The sequence below is a fragment of the Mycotypha africana genome (assembly GCF_025528875.1).
Source record: "Mycotypha africana strain NRRL 2978 chromosome Unknown BDF20scaffold_15, whole genome shotgun sequence".
Taxonomy (NCBI): Eukaryota; Fungi; Mucoromycota; class Mucoromycetes; order Mucorales; family Mycotyphaceae; genus Mycotypha; species Mycotypha africana.
The window spans coordinates 107,517-121,870 of NW_026515739.1; the positions used below are offsets into that span (position 1 = coordinate 107,517).

General features: G+C 36.6%; 7 protein-coding genes across 7 annotated transcripts; 6 read left to right on the forward strand and 1 right to left on the reverse strand.

Annotated features, from left to right (window-relative positions):
- The first annotated feature begins 66 nt into the window (after window positions 1-66).
- Window positions 67-2,348, forward strand: BDF20DRAFT_899762 (armadillo-type protein). Its single transcript, XM_053082693.1, has 9 exons — window positions 67-273; window positions 365-566; window positions 653-794; window positions 873-1,046; window positions 1,121-1,237; window positions 1,331-1,418; window positions 1,508-1,671; window positions 1,727-1,957; window positions 2,041-2,348. The coding sequence occupies exons 1-9, from the start codon at window positions 172-174 to the stop codon at window positions 2,156-2,158; spliced, it is 1,338 nt and encodes a 445-aa protein (XP_052931111.1). The 5' UTR covers window positions 67-171; the 3' UTR covers window positions 2,159-2,348.
- On the reverse strand, window positions 2,349-3,687 carry BDF20DRAFT_899765 (uncharacterized protein). The gene is made up of 4 exons (XM_053082694.1): window positions 3,519-3,687; window positions 3,348-3,437; window positions 3,180-3,263; window positions 2,349-3,085 (listed from the first exon to the last, which is right to left on the reverse strand). The coding sequence occupies exons 1-4, from the start codon at window positions 3,637-3,639 to the stop codon at window positions 2,613-2,615; spliced, it is 768 nt and encodes a 255-aa protein (XP_052931112.1). The 5' UTR covers window positions 3,640-3,687; the 3' UTR covers window positions 2,349-2,612.
- BDF20DRAFT_899773 (uncharacterized protein) lies at window positions 3,669-4,784 on the forward strand. Its single transcript, XM_053082695.1, has 4 exons — window positions 3,669-3,998; window positions 4,065-4,203; window positions 4,262-4,284; window positions 4,352-4,784. The coding sequence occupies exons 1-4, from the start codon at window positions 3,754-3,756 to the stop codon at window positions 4,422-4,424; spliced, it is 480 nt and encodes a 159-aa protein (XP_052931113.1). The 5' UTR covers window positions 3,669-3,753; the 3' UTR covers window positions 4,425-4,784.
- A 49-nt stretch (window positions 4,785-4,833) lies between these two features.
- BDF20DRAFT_220052 (mitochondrial inner membrane protein-domain-containing protein) lies at window positions 4,834-7,040 on the forward strand. The gene is made up of 2 exons (XM_053074948.1): window positions 4,834-5,068; window positions 5,205-7,040. The coding sequence occupies exons 1-2, from the start codon at window positions 4,994-4,996 to the stop codon at window positions 6,927-6,929; spliced, it is 1,800 nt and encodes a 599-aa protein (XP_052931114.1). The 5' UTR covers window positions 4,834-4,993; the 3' UTR covers window positions 6,930-7,040.
- A 523-nt stretch (window positions 7,041-7,563) lies between these two features.
- On the forward strand, window positions 7,564-9,044 carry BDF20DRAFT_829279 (cytosol aminopeptidase family, catalytic domain-containing protein; the record flags this gene model as incomplete). Its single annotated transcript, XM_053078309.1, has 4 exons — window positions 7,564-8,021; window positions 8,098-8,446; window positions 8,526-8,916; window positions 8,995-9,044. 4 exons carry the CDS (start codon window positions 7,564-7,566, stop codon window positions 9,042-9,044), a joined length of 1,248 nt encoding a protein of 415 aa, XP_052931115.1.
- A 304-nt stretch (window positions 9,045-9,348) lies between these two features.
- On the forward strand, window positions 9,349-10,867 carry BDF20DRAFT_899776 (uncharacterized protein). The gene is made up of 6 exons (XM_053082696.1): window positions 9,349-9,560; window positions 9,630-9,779; window positions 9,863-9,985; window positions 10,063-10,408; window positions 10,485-10,618; window positions 10,704-10,867. Exons 1-6 carry the CDS (start codon window positions 9,501-9,503, stop codon window positions 10,719-10,721), a joined length of 831 nt encoding a protein of 276 aa, XP_052931116.1. The 5' UTR covers window positions 9,349-9,500; the 3' UTR covers window positions 10,722-10,867.
- Window positions 10,868-12,124: 1,257 nt separating this feature from the next.
- BDF20DRAFT_899781 (guanylate kinase) lies at window positions 12,125-13,189 on the forward strand. The gene is made up of 3 exons (XM_053082697.1): window positions 12,125-12,394; window positions 12,489-12,620; window positions 12,713-13,189. Exons 1-3 carry the CDS (start codon window positions 12,277-12,279, stop codon window positions 13,033-13,035), a joined length of 573 nt encoding a protein of 190 aa, XP_052931117.1. The 5' UTR covers window positions 12,125-12,276; the 3' UTR covers window positions 13,036-13,189.
- Window positions 13,190-14,354: the final 1,165 nt, after the last annotated feature.

Sequence of the window (14,354 nt, forward strand, 5' to 3'; positions counted from 1 at the left end):
GGTGCTATAACTTTATCCTTCAGCATCTAAAGCATATTTTCTATTTATTACCTACAACTCCGGTTCTGCTAACTGAGTTTATTCCAGCAGCCGATTAAACAAAAAGACAAATTTATGTTTACCATTTGTTTTCACAGATAGCTTTTTGAAACTTAATATATCGAGATAAGAATGGCAGAAGAACAGCTTCCTGATGTCCCTCTTGTACTTGTAAGAAACCCTTATTTGGAAAAGAAAGCTAATATTGTGAGACAGAAGCCTATTCTTTGGGAGGTAAATGTTGAAATGCTGAAGGACTAGACTATTACAATAGTCAACAAAAATGGATATCTTTGTTCAAAACTTATGATGACATTCTTGGTAGGGATACGAACGTGCAAGTTTATTGACTCATGAGCAAGTAGAACTGATTAAAGCCATTGACAAAAAATCTGAATCTGTTATTCAACAAGCCATGAATGAAAAAGGACAGACCTATGCTTCACTCATCTTATATTTATTGCAAAACTTGTCTCGACCTGACACAATTCAGTACATTTGCTTGTTGACTGATCATATTCTCACTTGTAAAGATAAACGAAGATTAAGAGACACAGCAATTAAAACTATTTGAATAACTCAAAACACCTGCACTTCCGTTATTTTTAATTAGTTAATGAAAATAACGCACGATATTTTCATGAAACTTCAAAGGAGGATGCGTCTCTGCCATTTGCACCTTTTATGAAACTATTAGATTCTGAAGAAGAATTTATGTCACTCGAGGCTTCAAAAGTGTTAACAATTTTGGCTTGGTAAGAATGTGAAGATATAGAAAATTTTTGTATTTGCTTTGAAGTAAGAACTTGACTCAACATATGACATTATCGCAGTTCGGCTCCTTCACCTACTACTGTTGATCTGTCACCTTTATTCAAATGGATTACGACAAAGTTAACTGGGTCTATCAATGATGTAGTCAACTTGGTTATCCAGGAATTGGAGTCAATTTTACGTGTAAATGCTTATCGTTTGTCTGTTTGGAATACTCCTAATGCTATCAAAGAGTAAGAAAAGCAACGCTCAGCTGGTTTAGAGAATTTTGACTGAAATGTTCCTGTTTTTGCTATTCTTTGTATAGGTTAGTCCATAGATTATTCTTGAATAAGTCAGCTTCAACTCCACAAATTCAATATCAAATCATCTTCTGTTTATGGCTTTTGACATTTGAGAAAGACATTGCAGCTCAAATTAACGAGTAAGTCTGTAGTGCTTTTATTTATTTTTCTTTTCTCACGTACTAAACAACGCTGAATGCATCGTGTGCGGATTTTGTTGGTAAATCGTCTAGAAAATATGACATTATACCTTTATTAGTAGAAATTGCAAAGTCTGCTGTAAAAGAAAAAGTTATTCGTGTTTCCATTGCTACTTTAAGAGTGAGTAACCGAAGCCTTTTTGTCAACAATGCTGATTGCAGGAAAACGACAACACTAACAATGCAACGTGTCGGTTCAAAAATACATAGAATCTTGTTGAAAAAGCACCTGCTCAAAACTTAGCCGCCATGTTGGTTGCTAAACTATTGCCATTCACTGAAAATTTGAGTACACGTAAATGGTCTGACCCAGATATTCTAGAGGACATTGTTTTTGTAAAGGAAAGATTGCAAGAAGATTTCCAAAGCCTTACGTAAGTAATTTGAATCGTATAAATGAAGATACTGGAAAGCTAACTAGCCTTGCAGCACTTTCGAACAATATGCATCCGAGATTGAAACGGGTAAGCTAGAGTGGTCACCTCCTCATAAATCTGATTTGTTCTGGAAGGAAAACGCGCATAAGCTTGAAGAAAATGGTTATCAATTACTCAAGAGTATTGCACGTCTTTTGAGTACATCAAACAGTCCTTTGGTTTTATCTGTGGCAGCAAGTGATGTTGGCTATTATGTGAAGTATGCTACGAAGGGTGGCAAAAAGTAAGTTGTTATTGAGACTGTTATTGCCTGAAGCGCGTGTATAACATATGGAAGGGTGCTAACAATGTTTTTCTTTTCTGTAGCCTTTTACAAGATATCGGCGCTAAGCAGCGTATCATGGAATTGATGACCCATGAAGATCAAGAAGTCAGATACCAAGCTTTGTTGGCGGTGCAAAAATACATGCATCAAGCCTTCTAGTAAAATGAAGAGGGACAATATGGGTGGCAGCAAATTATTGAACTTCAAAGAACTAATTATACATACACTGACATTTCACTGCAATGTCAGTAATGCTGACGGAAAGAAAATAAAAACCGATCTCGTTGATCATTGTTGCAAAAAGAAGACATTTGAAGTACAATATCATGGAAATAAGGACGTTCTGTTTTGGTTGAGTAATCGATGTTTCTATTTACAGTGCATATATCGAAAACGTATTATGTTGTATGAAGTATACTGAGAGTAAAATTAAGCGTGTATTATTTTTTATACTAGTTGCTACACATCTTTCTATATAATTTCTTGCTTTCAGCGAGATATTGCTCCTTTCTTTTTTCTAAAGTTGCTAGCATTGCTTTCATATCAGTGTCCATTGGTTTATACTATTACCACCGTATAATATTTAATAAGATTCTTTCTCTTCATTGATATTTCAACCGTCTACTTCAATTACCTGTAAGCCTGCCCTTATGAATTCAATGCCGTTATCAAACTCGCCCAATTCGAGGTATGCCTGTGCTATTCTGTAATGCGCTTTTAAGTTAGAGGGATCACGATCCAAAGCCTTTTTACAAACTTCGATAGCATGCTCGTAATTTTTCATTTTCAGATAACAAGCGCCGATGTTCAAATGTAAGGCGACCATTAAATGCCGTGCTTGTTCCAAGTCATGAGCTTCGCAGTTCCATAAATCTTTGATAAAATCTCTACCCTTTCGATAAGCAAACAATGCTTCGTCTAAAGCTTGCTTCTTAAATAACTCGTTTCCTTCCATTTTCTTTTTCTCAGCTGATGCTATGCGTTCTGTCGCTGATTTAGCCGATTCCCAGAACCCTAATAGTTCCACCTCAAAGCGTAATTTTGCTTTTTTAGGCACGATATATTGTCTACCTTTATCTCCATAGCCTGTTGTGCGAAGTAAGAAAAAGACGAAAGGAATCAATACAGTAACATAACTTTTTGATCCGACTTTCAGACAAACTGATAAACGAGTTCATACCAAAGTCACTTGTACAAATAATCTCTGCTTTTTCTCCTACTTTCATTGTAGGTATAGCCAATTCCCATGCCTTTATCACTTTCCCTGTGTAAAATGTAGAGGCGTGTTAACTTTATAGAATATCTTATCACTCATTTTTATTCATTTCATATTTATTTCTGCACATACCTGAATTCAAAGTGAAAGTGAATTCGGTATTTCTTTGGTACGAAGAGTCGAACAGCGTGCCCGTTTCATATATATATCCGTCATAATGAACTGAACGAGTCATAATGTTGACAAAAGTATAGTAAGTTATGTATCCTCATCGGATAAGAGATGCTTTGAAGCGTTTCTTACCACTAACTGTACTGTTATCTGTTGTTTGAAGACCAACGCCTTCTTTTATTATTCTTTTAGTGACTTGACCGTCTTCAGTTATCTTGATGATCTCAGAAGCTGTAGACAAGGAATCAACCATTGAAAAAGTTCAGTTGAGTCAAGAAATAAAAGATAACGTCAAATTTTAATTCTGAGTTTCCTCAGTCGCGTTAATTTTCTGACAAACAATGAAACTGGTTTGAAATGAAAAATTATGCGCACGATTTGCGAGTACCTTTCGGTTCTCCGACTTCCATATAATATCATGCAAGCACATGAGAATGTCGTTAAAAAGCTCAATGAGGAATTCAAAAAAGTAGATAAGGCATTTCGAGAAAGTGACATGAGAGTATTTGGTGAAGACTCAAGCGAGTTGTTTCAACAATTGAATGCGCTACGAAGGAAACAGATTGACATAGCCAGCGATCATGTTTCTTTAGATTCCACTTGTGACCTACAGTAAGAACTCTGAAGCTTGGTAATAGCGATTTTTTTTCCCTTACAGATGTTGATGTGTATTTGTAGCTCTACACAGTTGAATAAGGTCACTTCAATAGCAAAAGATACAGAAAAGCAGCAAATACCTCACCAGCAACAAGACAGAACAGCACTCGCGAAGAGTTTTGAGAGAAAAGAAGCAATGCTAAAGAATATGATGCATAAGGTGAGAGAATTTTGTTTGCCTATACTCATCAGTTACTAATGGTTAAAGGTACATATAGTTAGATGATTTAACACAAACAATGTAAGTGATTGTTGTTAGAAGGTATGAGAGAATTGCTGATTCATCGTATGATGTCTGCTTATTATAGGGACAAGTTTAAAGAAATTGCTCAATCACGGCATGAAGAAATCATGAATGGTGGTCGTAATGCGAAACATTGAACATATTGCCACGAAAGTTTGAATTGCGTAGAACAATCAGTAAAGGATAGCATGACATATTCAAACCATTGCATTCGATTATGTTTCTTTCTATAAGCTCAGATGATATCTATACTCTAATTTGGATTTACTAATATTATCCTTGATGGCAAAAAGAATACATGTATTTTCTTGCCCTTTCATATGGGTAACTTATCGCTGTTAAATCGCTGCTTAGTTGTCCCTTACAGTATGACAGAATAAAGTGCCCTGACAGCCCTTGAGGTTGGCCTATTTCATATGTCATATGTCATGTTCCTTGCTTTCATATATCAGTAATGAATATTGCAAGATTAGCTTTGATACTTTATTAGGGAGACAAATAACCTCGGAATTTAGCGATCAGAATCTTTCAGGAACACAAAAGTTACCAGCGTGACGTGAGCTTCCCCACAGTAAACTGAGTTTGTTTATGTCTATCGTCGCCGCCCTGGTGAAATTTGGGTAGCAAAATCAAACATTTAAGCACGAATTTTTTGCATATTAGGTTTTATAGCAAACAAGCTAAACTTGTCCCTGTTTTTTTAACCATGTTGAGAGGACTTCCGACCATTCGATCTTCCACCCGTCTTTGTTCGCTCAATAAACCAAGGCGTTTCAACGTAGTAAGTATGCACCTCTTCAGTACTTCGACTACCCAGATTAGAAAATAGAATATTTCATTACCGCACTTATTGCATTGCATCGCTTGATGAATAAAATTGCTAACACATCCAACAAACTTACTGTTCGCACTAATAGCCTAGTCGCTTTTACACGGCAGCCCCCACACCTGAAATTGTCGCTGATTACACCACAACAAAAGCGAAAGGATCGTTAAGCAAGAAGATATTATGGCTGACATTATTAACAGGCACTTTATACACGGGCTCCACCTATTTTGCCCTTAAGAATGAAGCCTTTCATGACACATATATCACTTATTTCCCTGGAGGCGAGCAATTACTCGATAAATTGGATGATTGGGCTGCTGAAGAGCGTACTCAACAATATTATAGAAAGTGGATACAGTTAAAGGAAAAAACAGCCGAACACACAGAGACCGCACGAAAGTACGCCAATACTACTAAAGAGACAGCTCAGGATTGGTATGAGTACGTATCAGATGCCATTGCTCAATTTCGAGGAGAGAAGGAGCCTCCATTGCCACCAGGCTCCAATCCTCCTACACCTGTTGGCGGTGGTAATAATGCACGCCTTCGTCAACAACGTTTGAGAATGGCAGCTGCTAAGAGAGATCCATTGTTCACTAATGTGCTTTATACATCTGAAAAGCAACCTATACCAAAGTTCGATTTGTCAGAGCACGATGTTGTGAACCAATTTGCAAAGACAGTCCAAGATTTGGTTGTATTGTTGAACGAAGCTGATATGTCAGGTCATGCAAAACGATTGGTTGATTTCGCAACACGCGATATCGAAAGCCTCAACAAAGCTTTCGCTCTCATCAAACAAGAAGAAAACAAAGCTCAACAAGAGATTGCAGGACTTCACCAGGCATTATTGGCTTCCAAAAAACATCTTGACTCTAAACAGCAAGAAGTCGAGCAAAAATTACAGGATGCTAAAGCTAGAGCAACTGCTCAAGTTGACCAACATATACAGGAACTTGAATTAAAGTTGAAGAAGGAGACTGATAGTTTGAATAACCAGCATAAGGAGACGCGGGAAAAGGAGCTGGCTACACAGCGTCAAGAGTACCTTCAGTTATTAGAAAATGAATTGAAGCAGAAGGCAATCGAAATTCAATCGGAATATGCTAGTCAAGTTCAGCAACAAGTAGAAACTGAACGCGGCGGCCGCTTATCAAAGATCGATCATGTTTCACAAAAACAAATAGAACTTGAAAAGCTAGTGTATGCCGATGCAGAACTGTTGGATGATGTCAAAAAGGCACACCAACTAGTTGCTGCTATTGATGCTTTAAAAAGAGCTGCTTTAACAGGGGAGCAAGGAAAGTTCGTAGCAGAGTTAGAAGCGTTGAACCGCTTAAGTCAAAAGACTCCTTTTGCTAAAGTCAGTGAACGACAAAATAGTGAACTTATCCAATTGGTTATCAAGAGTATCAATGTTCATGTTGCTAATCACGGTGTTACTTCCCTTGCTTCTCTTTCTGACAAGTTTGAAACTGTGGCACGCGAAGTGCGTCGTGCCTCTTTGATTCCCGACGAAAATGCTTCCATGATGGCTCATCTTGTATCAATTATTTTCAGCAGTTTTATGTTTAAAAAGAAGGGCCTTGTTCCTGGTGATGATGTTGAATCCAGATTAGCGCGCGCCGAATATTATCTGAATACAGAAAAAGACTTAGAAAGCGCTGCTCGTGAAATAAACCAATTAACAGGTTGGCCTAAACGTTTATCAATGGATTGGCTGGAAGGTGCACGTCGCCATTTGGAAGTAAAACAAGCTTTAGATATTCTAAAATCTGAAGCTTCCTTAATTAGTATGTTACAATCGAAATAATAAAGATATCCCCCGCCCCTTTCGCCTTTGATTAACCTTTAACGAGCATTTGTAAGAAAAATTAAATAATTTAACGCTATCAAAAAGAAAGACTCAGGACGGTTAGGAAGAAAAGGAAGAGTTGATCTGAAAACGAAATTGAGACCCCAGAAACGAGGATGAGCATGAATTTCTCTGTTTATCCCCCCCTTTTTTATACACTTACAACCTAATCAACTCTTGATGTTCTTTGTAGCCAAAACTTCTTTACGAAATACTTCTCAAAGAATAAACCGACGTTTCTTCTCAAATAAACAAGGTTTTGACGGTCTTGTGCTCGGTGCATATAGTCCTTCTGCTACCACTCAATCTACACCGTCTTTAGCTCTTCAACAGAACATTTCTAATGAGACAAAAAAGTTAATTCAGACAAACTTGGCCTTGAGTCAATTTAAAAAGAAAGGCGATCTACGTGTGTTTTATAATGTGGGCGGTGTCAAGCAAGTTGCAGTTGTTTCTTTGGGAAACGAACCCAACGAAAACAGTAAACATGTAAAGCAAGATAGTGTTCGTATGGCGGTAAGTCGGAAGAAATATGCTGTATTTGAAGAGCATTGCACATTTCAACCCCATAACAGCCAGTTGAGTGATGGTCATGACCTTTCTAAACCTTTTTCTTCACTCCAATATACGTAATAAGACTGCTATTGGTGTCCAAGCTTTACAAAAGCAAGGTGCAAAATCTATAGGAGTGGACATATCTGTCGATGCACAAGGAGCCGCTGAAGGCGCAATCTTGGGACAGTTTTCATTTGATAAGTTGAAGCAAAAAAAGAACGATGATGCTGATAACAATAAAGTAGTTGCTCCTTATGCAACGGAAAGTAGCACAGACTTAAAAAGGGCTTGGGAAATTGGTCAGATTTACGGTACCTCACAAAATGTGGCTCGCATGTTAATGACGACTCCAGCGAATTTGATGACACCAAAGTTGTTTGCAGAAGAAGTAGCTTATCTATTGGCTGGCTTGGAGAATGTCGATATTAAGGTTCATGATGAGGAATGGGCTACGCGTCAAAAGATGAATGCCTTTTTATCTGTGGCAAGAGGAAGGTAAACACACAGGACAAACTTTTTCTTTCTTTCTTTATTTGGCACGTATTCATGGGTTATTCTATATCTTTTATAGTACCGAGCCTCTTCGGTTTTTAGAAATTCATTATAAGGGTGCAAAGGATAATTCAGAGAAGCCATTTGGACTAGTGGGTAAAGGCATCACATTTGACAGCGGAGGAATTTCACTCAAACCATCCAATAATATGCATCTCATGAAGGGGGACATGGGTGGTGCTGCCGCTGTGGTAGGAGCTTTGTACGGTATTTGTAAATTGCACTTACCTGTAAACATTGTCGCAGCCATCCCATTATGTGAAAATATGCCTTCAGGAAAAGCAACAAAACCTGGTGATGTTGTGAAAGCAATGAATGGCAAATCCATCGAGATACTTAATACAGATGCTGAGGGTAGATTGATTCTGGTAAACCGTATAAGTTATCTCTCTCGCAAGTTTTTCCTTACCAAACCATACTAACTAAACTACTACTTGACGTTATTAGGCTGATGCACTTCATTATGTGTCATCGACGTATCAACCAAAACATGTTATTGACCTCGCAACCTTGACAGGAGCCATGGACGTTGCTCTAGGTGAAGTATATGCTGGTGTTTTCTCCAATTCGGATGACTTATGGGCAAAGTTACAGAATGCTGGTGAAGCAGTAGCAGACCCCTTCTGGCGTATGCCCCTTCATGAAGATTACATCAAAGAGATGAAAAATTCGTTGGTTGCCGACTTGGGTAATATTGGTACAAGATCTGGTGGTTCTTGCTCAGCAGCAGGATTCTTGCAAGAATTCGTGGATAAAAACGTCCCGTGGGCGCACATTGATATTGCCGGTGTAATGGCCTGCAATGGTACCAAGGGATATCATATTAAAGGAATGACTGGTATAGTGTACTAAAATTGCTGATAAAAATGATTAAGAAAATAAGCCGTACTGACCCCTTCCTTTTTGAATTAAATAGGCCGCCCTACACGAGCTTTGATTGAAATGATGAGAACAGCACAAGCATGAAACAGAAGCGTTTGCGTGGACAATGATAGCAAGCACGATGTTAATATATTCTTCAATTAGAGTTTAAGAATTCTGGAAATGTAACTGACTATGAAGAATAAATGTTTTGGAGCTGAAACATAATTTTCTGACTGAAATACCCTGAGAATAGATTCTACGAATTAATAAAGGGGCCACTGGGATATATTGGTCAGGACTTTCATGAAGCTCTAATGATAGTAATAATCAGTCTCATGTTTACTCTGTGATGAATCTCTCTAGACCCTCTCAATTATCAGTTAAATACAATTTGATCTGTCAAATTAAAAAAGAAAAAAAAAAAAAAAAAAAAAAAAGTCAAAATGTATTAAATGAAGAGCTAGAAAATGCTAAGGGTCATATAAATAGATATACTAACAATAGACGATATATGAAATTTCTTCTTTGCTTTGTTACAACTCTTCATCCACTGTAGCTATGCATCTTCTCAACACAATCACCGTCTATTTGCCTTTATTGACATGTATCATCAGCATTGTAAAGCCAATAGTTGAAGCACACATAAACTATAAAATCACGGTTGCTCAATAGTTGATTTCTATATAGGCAGGATGGATTACAACATTTGTTGGTCTCTGTATATCAAGTAGATTCACTCATAGAACTACTTGGTGGACTATAATCTTCGAGCTTATTATGATTACACTGTCATGTGGAGTCTTTTGGACCCAGACATTGAGACTATATTCACCAGTTGTTAGTATCAACGCCATTGATTATAAAATACAAATATGTACATACTTGCAAATGGATTATTAACTTCCAAAGGATCGAAAAAGGTGTTGTGCTTGATTGCAATCAGTTTCTCCTATGTTACTGAAGAGATAGATCTTTACTTATATAGCGACAAAATATCCTTGATGGTAGCAGCCATTGGCTATATTACAATGTTGGTCATACAAGTAAGCATAGAATATCAGTTCAAAAGTTACTGGAAAGCAAGTAGAACCTTTGTTAAGGAAAGGAAAATCACTTGTAGTTCATTTGGATCTTTCTATATGGGACTCAAGAAGATGATTTTATGCTTCACGGATTTAGAGAACTTCCGTCGAGCGGGAGTTTTGCTAGTAGCCGCCAACAGCAAAGAGAGCAATACTCAGTCAACAACAATGCCACTAGAATAAAAAAAGCGGCCAATAATACTTCTGTTGATACTGCTCAGGCCATGTCTCAGTATTATGCCACGCCTTCAACTTCTGTTCATGATTCTCTTTTTGTGCCCAGCCCAATGAAAGAACCAACAATAAATAACTGTGCGCAGCAAAATACGATCTACTTATCACCTAATACAGATTACACACTTCCTGTAGTGGCTATTCATAATTGTAAAGAATGTCTGATTTCTCATTATGTTCTTGAAAAAGCTCATACTCTAACTGAAATTACGCGTTTTATAATTAGATACAGCGAACAAGGAAGATCCTTTCGAGTTATCATTCAACAAAGGTGAAATTTTGTATGTTCATGAAAAAATAGGGAGTTGGTGGCAGGCTAAGAAGATGACTGGAGAAATTGGTATGATACCGAGCAACTATGTAAGTTTTTTTTTTGAAAAATTATTAGATATTCTTGGTGCTAGCAAAAATCACTGAATAAGTTATTAAAAACAAATGGATATAGGTAACTGCTCGAGAGTAACTCTGACACTGGCTTTTGTTTTAACAGCATTGGGATATTTTTTTAAGCGTGAGTGTGAGACCAAGTTACCACGCAGATTAAAACGACCAGTATTACATCATTTCTTTAATTTTTTTTTGTTTGTGCCTCTTCACGTACTAATAGCATATACATTTATCATATTTCAATGGTCTGCCTCGAAATTGGGTCTCATAGTTCATATACTATATCAATATTTATGCCTCTAAAATTAATAAAGCATTAGTTAATTCATGGCTGCAGAAGCAAAAACTTAAATGAATCCTCAAAAAGTATTTACATCAAATTATATACAGTATTCACAACGATATAAGCATATCCATATATAATACGACCTTTAAGTTGAAGAATAGTATGACATCTGTATTTTCATTATTCCATGCTTCCAAGCTTATAAGGAATCCTATTGTAATCACAAATAACTTTTAAACTAAAATTTGGCAAGATTTTTTCAGTATGTCGTTCTACAAAACAATAGTGCTCTGGTTACAAGCCAAAAATTGTGCGCAGAATAGTCTATTGAGAATTCGTATAAATTTCTGTTTAATGATGCATTTAGGAAATATAAAAACATCTATTGTTGTATTGTTGACCTATTATGTTCGATACTCTCCCTTCTTCGCTTGTAATATTTTTCTCAAGCGAATATTTTTAACATATTACATTGTTGAGTTGTAGGATAGTTCACTGACCAAAGAGCACGAAATAAGATAGATTAATATGACATCTATAAAGTGGGATGCTTAGAAAGTTGTATTTAATACAGTAAATTAATAACTTTTCCAGTTGAAAAGAACTAAAAGGCTATATAGAAAAATCCTTGTTAATGTAGACTTAAAACTTAGAACGAAAGGCATGAATGCGAGAATAATTAACATATAAAAGGTGAATGTTATAATTTAGAAAGCGATAGTAAACCAAAAGTTATATTGCAAAAGGATGTTCACTTACTGTCGTTTAAGAGTACAATTTCAACGTTCAGAATTAAATCTTCCATGAATCTTTGCTGAAATTCTGCACAATATTCATGATAGCTCATTTCATTCAGCAGCCTGCAGGTATTGCCAAAGGCACTAGCATTCTCGGCGGATTCTTTTTTCCTTCAGAGTATTTAGACGTTGTAGCTACGTCGTATGTATTAATTTTGTGTCGAGCCATTGAGAAGTGTAGACAAGGAGGCCGGTCCGTTATGTGCTGCTACTATTTCTGCCATTTTGAAGGCTGAGACGAGGTACGATCCCAAAGATTATCGAAAATTCTTGCAAAAGTCTAAGAGATTCTGTAAATCATAAAAGGACAGAAGAAAAGTCCCTTTCTAGTACGGATTATAGGTTAGAGAAAGTTAGAATGTATTTCCATAAAATTGGTAGTAGTTCATAGGAAAGTTGAAAACAAAATCCGGATCACAAAATGATCGTCGAAAACTCAGGTTCAGTTTCAATAGAACAGCAGTCATACGATGCCCACATTTTTTTAGATAAAGTTTTGTTGGGTGTCAAATGGAGGAGACTAACCATTACCTACATAACCTTCCACGATGCAAACAACAATTGCTAAGATCTTTGTTATATCTGGTCCTTCTGGTTCTGGCAAATCTACTTTATTAAAACGCTTGTTTGCTGATTATCCTTCTACTTTTGGTTTCAGCATTTCTCGTAAGTTAGTTGCCAATTTTGCTGATTGCAGATCCAGTTAAACAGATCTTGTCGAAACAACGCACAAACTCATCCTATCTATTCGTTACAAAAGACACTACACGTAAGCCTCGTCCTGGGGAAGTAGATGGTAAAGACTATCATTTTGTTGAAAAGGAAACCATGATCGACGAAGTCGCTCAAGGCAAATTCATCGAAAGCGCTACTTTCTCGGGAAATATGTATGGTAATATCAAATACGTATGATATTCATTCTTTTAGCACATTTGTGGTCTTTAATAGATAATATGTTCTCATACGATTGATTTATGCTCAAAGGTACATCTATTAAGGCTGTTGAAGATGTAGTCGCAGAAGGAAAGGTTTGCATGCTTGATATTGATATGCAAGGTGTTCAATCTGTCAAAAAGACAGCTTTGAATCCCAAGTATATTTTTGTCCAACCTCCCAGCATGGAAATTTTGGAACAGCGTCTTCGCGGTCGTGGTACTGAGAAGGAAGAAGCTGTTCAAGCTCGTTTGGCAGCTGCCAAAAAGGAATTGGAATATGGTTCGCAGCCTGGTGCTTATGACCACATTATTGTCAATGATGATTTAGATAGAGCTTATGAGCAATTGAAGAAGGCTATCTTTGTTCAGTAAAGATATTTACCCGTTTTATTGTAATGCAAAGCGATTAGAACGTATTTAAAGAATTCATTGGACAATATTGCATTATACATTTGTACACGTTAGAAAAGCATATGATTATTTGATCCGCATTAATTTGTCAATAAAAGCGATGCTTCAAACGCATGAGTTTTATTAGAATTATTATCATACTGATATAGTATATGAACTATGAGACTCATCAATTTCGAGACAGACCAATGAAATGTGATAAATGTATATGCTATAAGTGCGTGAAAGGCACAAACAAAAAATTAAGAAATGCTGTAATACTTACATGTGAGGTGTAGTGCCAAAAGTTAGAGTTGAGCAGAATGACACATTTGACAGAAAAAGTAGTGTTACTGAGGGCTTTTGGCAGTCGTTCATTTCTTTATATCTCTTACCCAAAAGAAGACAAGAGAATATACTAGAACCAATCAAACTCAGGTTTTAGTCATAACTTGGCTTCCTTTGCTTAATACCCAATTAAGCAAATGCACAAAAAGTGTTAAGAGAGTCTGATAAATCAGCTTTATACATAATCTTGAGAGCACTATTTTTTTCCAGTCTGAATAATTCACTTCTCAGTTATTATCAACTCGCACCTACCCTATTTGGAAAATTTTGGGCGAAATGGGAGCATTTCATTGAACGATTTCAATTTTTATTTCCAAAAAAAAAAAAAAAAAGTTAGGATACTGGTTTATTTTGTGATATCAATCAAGTGGAAAGAGTAGTAAAGGCACTTACGACATCATTGCGCTACTAACATACATATTTTGAGGTCTGTCAGTTAATGGAATGCAATTGTTTACTAAAAGAGATGAGTTTTACTACAACACCTTATAAATGACGGCTTTTTGTACATATATGAGCTGCTATATATTTATGAGAAATTGCTATGTAATTTTGATGATTTGCAAGTTGGCGTCTATTATGCTTACTGTATTTTCTCTGGAAGATTGAGCTATTTGCAATATTCTAATGGACACAGTTTTAAAAATACAAAGTAGCTGGTTTTTTCAATTTAAGTATTATGCATTTGCTTGGCTTTTCAACCTCTTGTAGCAGCCCATAAGAACCGCGCTACAAAGTCCGAGATGGTGAAGAGTGCTACTATTTGGGCAACAAACAGGTTTTAGCAACAAGACGTCACCATAGGTTACTGACAAGTTCAACAGAGCATTAAGATAGGTTATATAGTTAATTATTGTTATCGCTTTCTTTGTTAGCCAAAATGAGGATGATAGATAGACGTCCAGCGGACTACTTGCGAGAGACTGCAAATTCGCAATTCGATAGCTGCTATG

Excerpts from the sequence above, each read along its gene's own strand:
- BDF20DRAFT_899762 (XM_053082693.1), top strand. The coding sequence starts at position 172 with ATGGCAGAAGAACAGCTTCCTGATGTCCCTCTTGTACTTGTAAGAAAC. Across the intron at positions 274-364 it reads AGAAGCCTATTCTTTGGGAG|GGATACGAACGTGCAAGTTT; the intron begins GTAAATGTTGAA and ends CATTCTTGGTAG. Across the intron at positions 567-652 it reads GACTGATCATATTCTCACTT|TTAATGAAAATAACGCACGA; the intron begins GTAAAGATAAAC and ends ATTTTTAATTAG.
- BDF20DRAFT_899765 (XM_053082694.1), bottom strand. The coding sequence starts at position 3,639 with ATGGTTGATTCCTTGTCTACAGCTTCTGAGATCATCAAGATAACTGAA. Across the intron at positions 3,438-3,518 it reads AGATAACAGTACAGTTAGTG|TTCATTATGACGGATATATA; the intron begins GTAAGAAACGCT and ends TGACTCGTTCAG. Across the intron at positions 3,086-3,179 it reads TATTTGTACAAGTGACTTTG|GCTATGGAGATAAAGGTAGA; the intron begins GTATGAACTCGT and ends TTCGCACAACAG.
- BDF20DRAFT_899773 (XM_053082695.1), top strand. The coding sequence starts at position 3,754 with ATGCGCACGATTTGCGAGTACCTTTCGGTTCTCCGACTTCCATATAAT. Across the intron at positions 4,204-4,261 it reads TAAAGAATATGATGCATAAG|TTAGATGATTTAACACAAAC; the intron begins GTGAGAGAATTT and ends AGGTACATATAG. Across the intron at positions 4,285-4,351 it reads GATGATTTAACACAAACAAT|GGACAAGTTTAAAGAAATTG; the intron begins GTAAGTGATTGT and ends TGCTTATTATAG.
- BDF20DRAFT_220052 (XM_053074948.1), top strand. The coding sequence starts at position 4,994 with ATGTTGAGAGGACTTCCGACCATTCGATCTTCCACCCGTCTTTGTTCG. Across the intron at positions 5,069-5,204 it reads AACCAAGGCGTTTCAACGTA|CCTAGTCGCTTTTACACGGC; the intron begins GTAAGTATGCAC and ends TCGCACTAATAG.
- BDF20DRAFT_899776 (XM_053082696.1), top strand. The coding sequence starts at position 9,501 with ATGCATCTTCTCAACACAATCACCGTCTATTTGCCTTTATTGACATGT. Across the intron at positions 9,561-9,629 it reads TGACATGTATCATCAGCATT|GCAGGATGGATTACAACATT; the intron begins GTAAAGCCAATA and ends ATTTCTATATAG. Across the intron at positions 9,780-9,862 it reads TGAGACTATATTCACCAGTT|GTGTTGTGCTTGATTGCAAT; the intron begins GTTAGTATCAAC and ends GGATCGAAAAAG.
- BDF20DRAFT_899781 (XM_053082697.1), top strand. The coding sequence starts at position 12,277 with ATGCAAACAACAATTGCTAAGATCTTTGTTATATCTGGTCCTTCTGGT. Across the intron at positions 12,395-12,488 it reads TTTTGGTTTCAGCATTTCTC|ACACTACACGTAAGCCTCGT; the intron begins GTAAGTTAGTTG and ends TCGTTACAAAAG. Across the intron at positions 12,621-12,712 it reads TTTCTCGGGAAATATGTATG|GTACATCTATTAAGGCTGTT; the intron begins GTAATATCAAAT and ends TTATGCTCAAAG.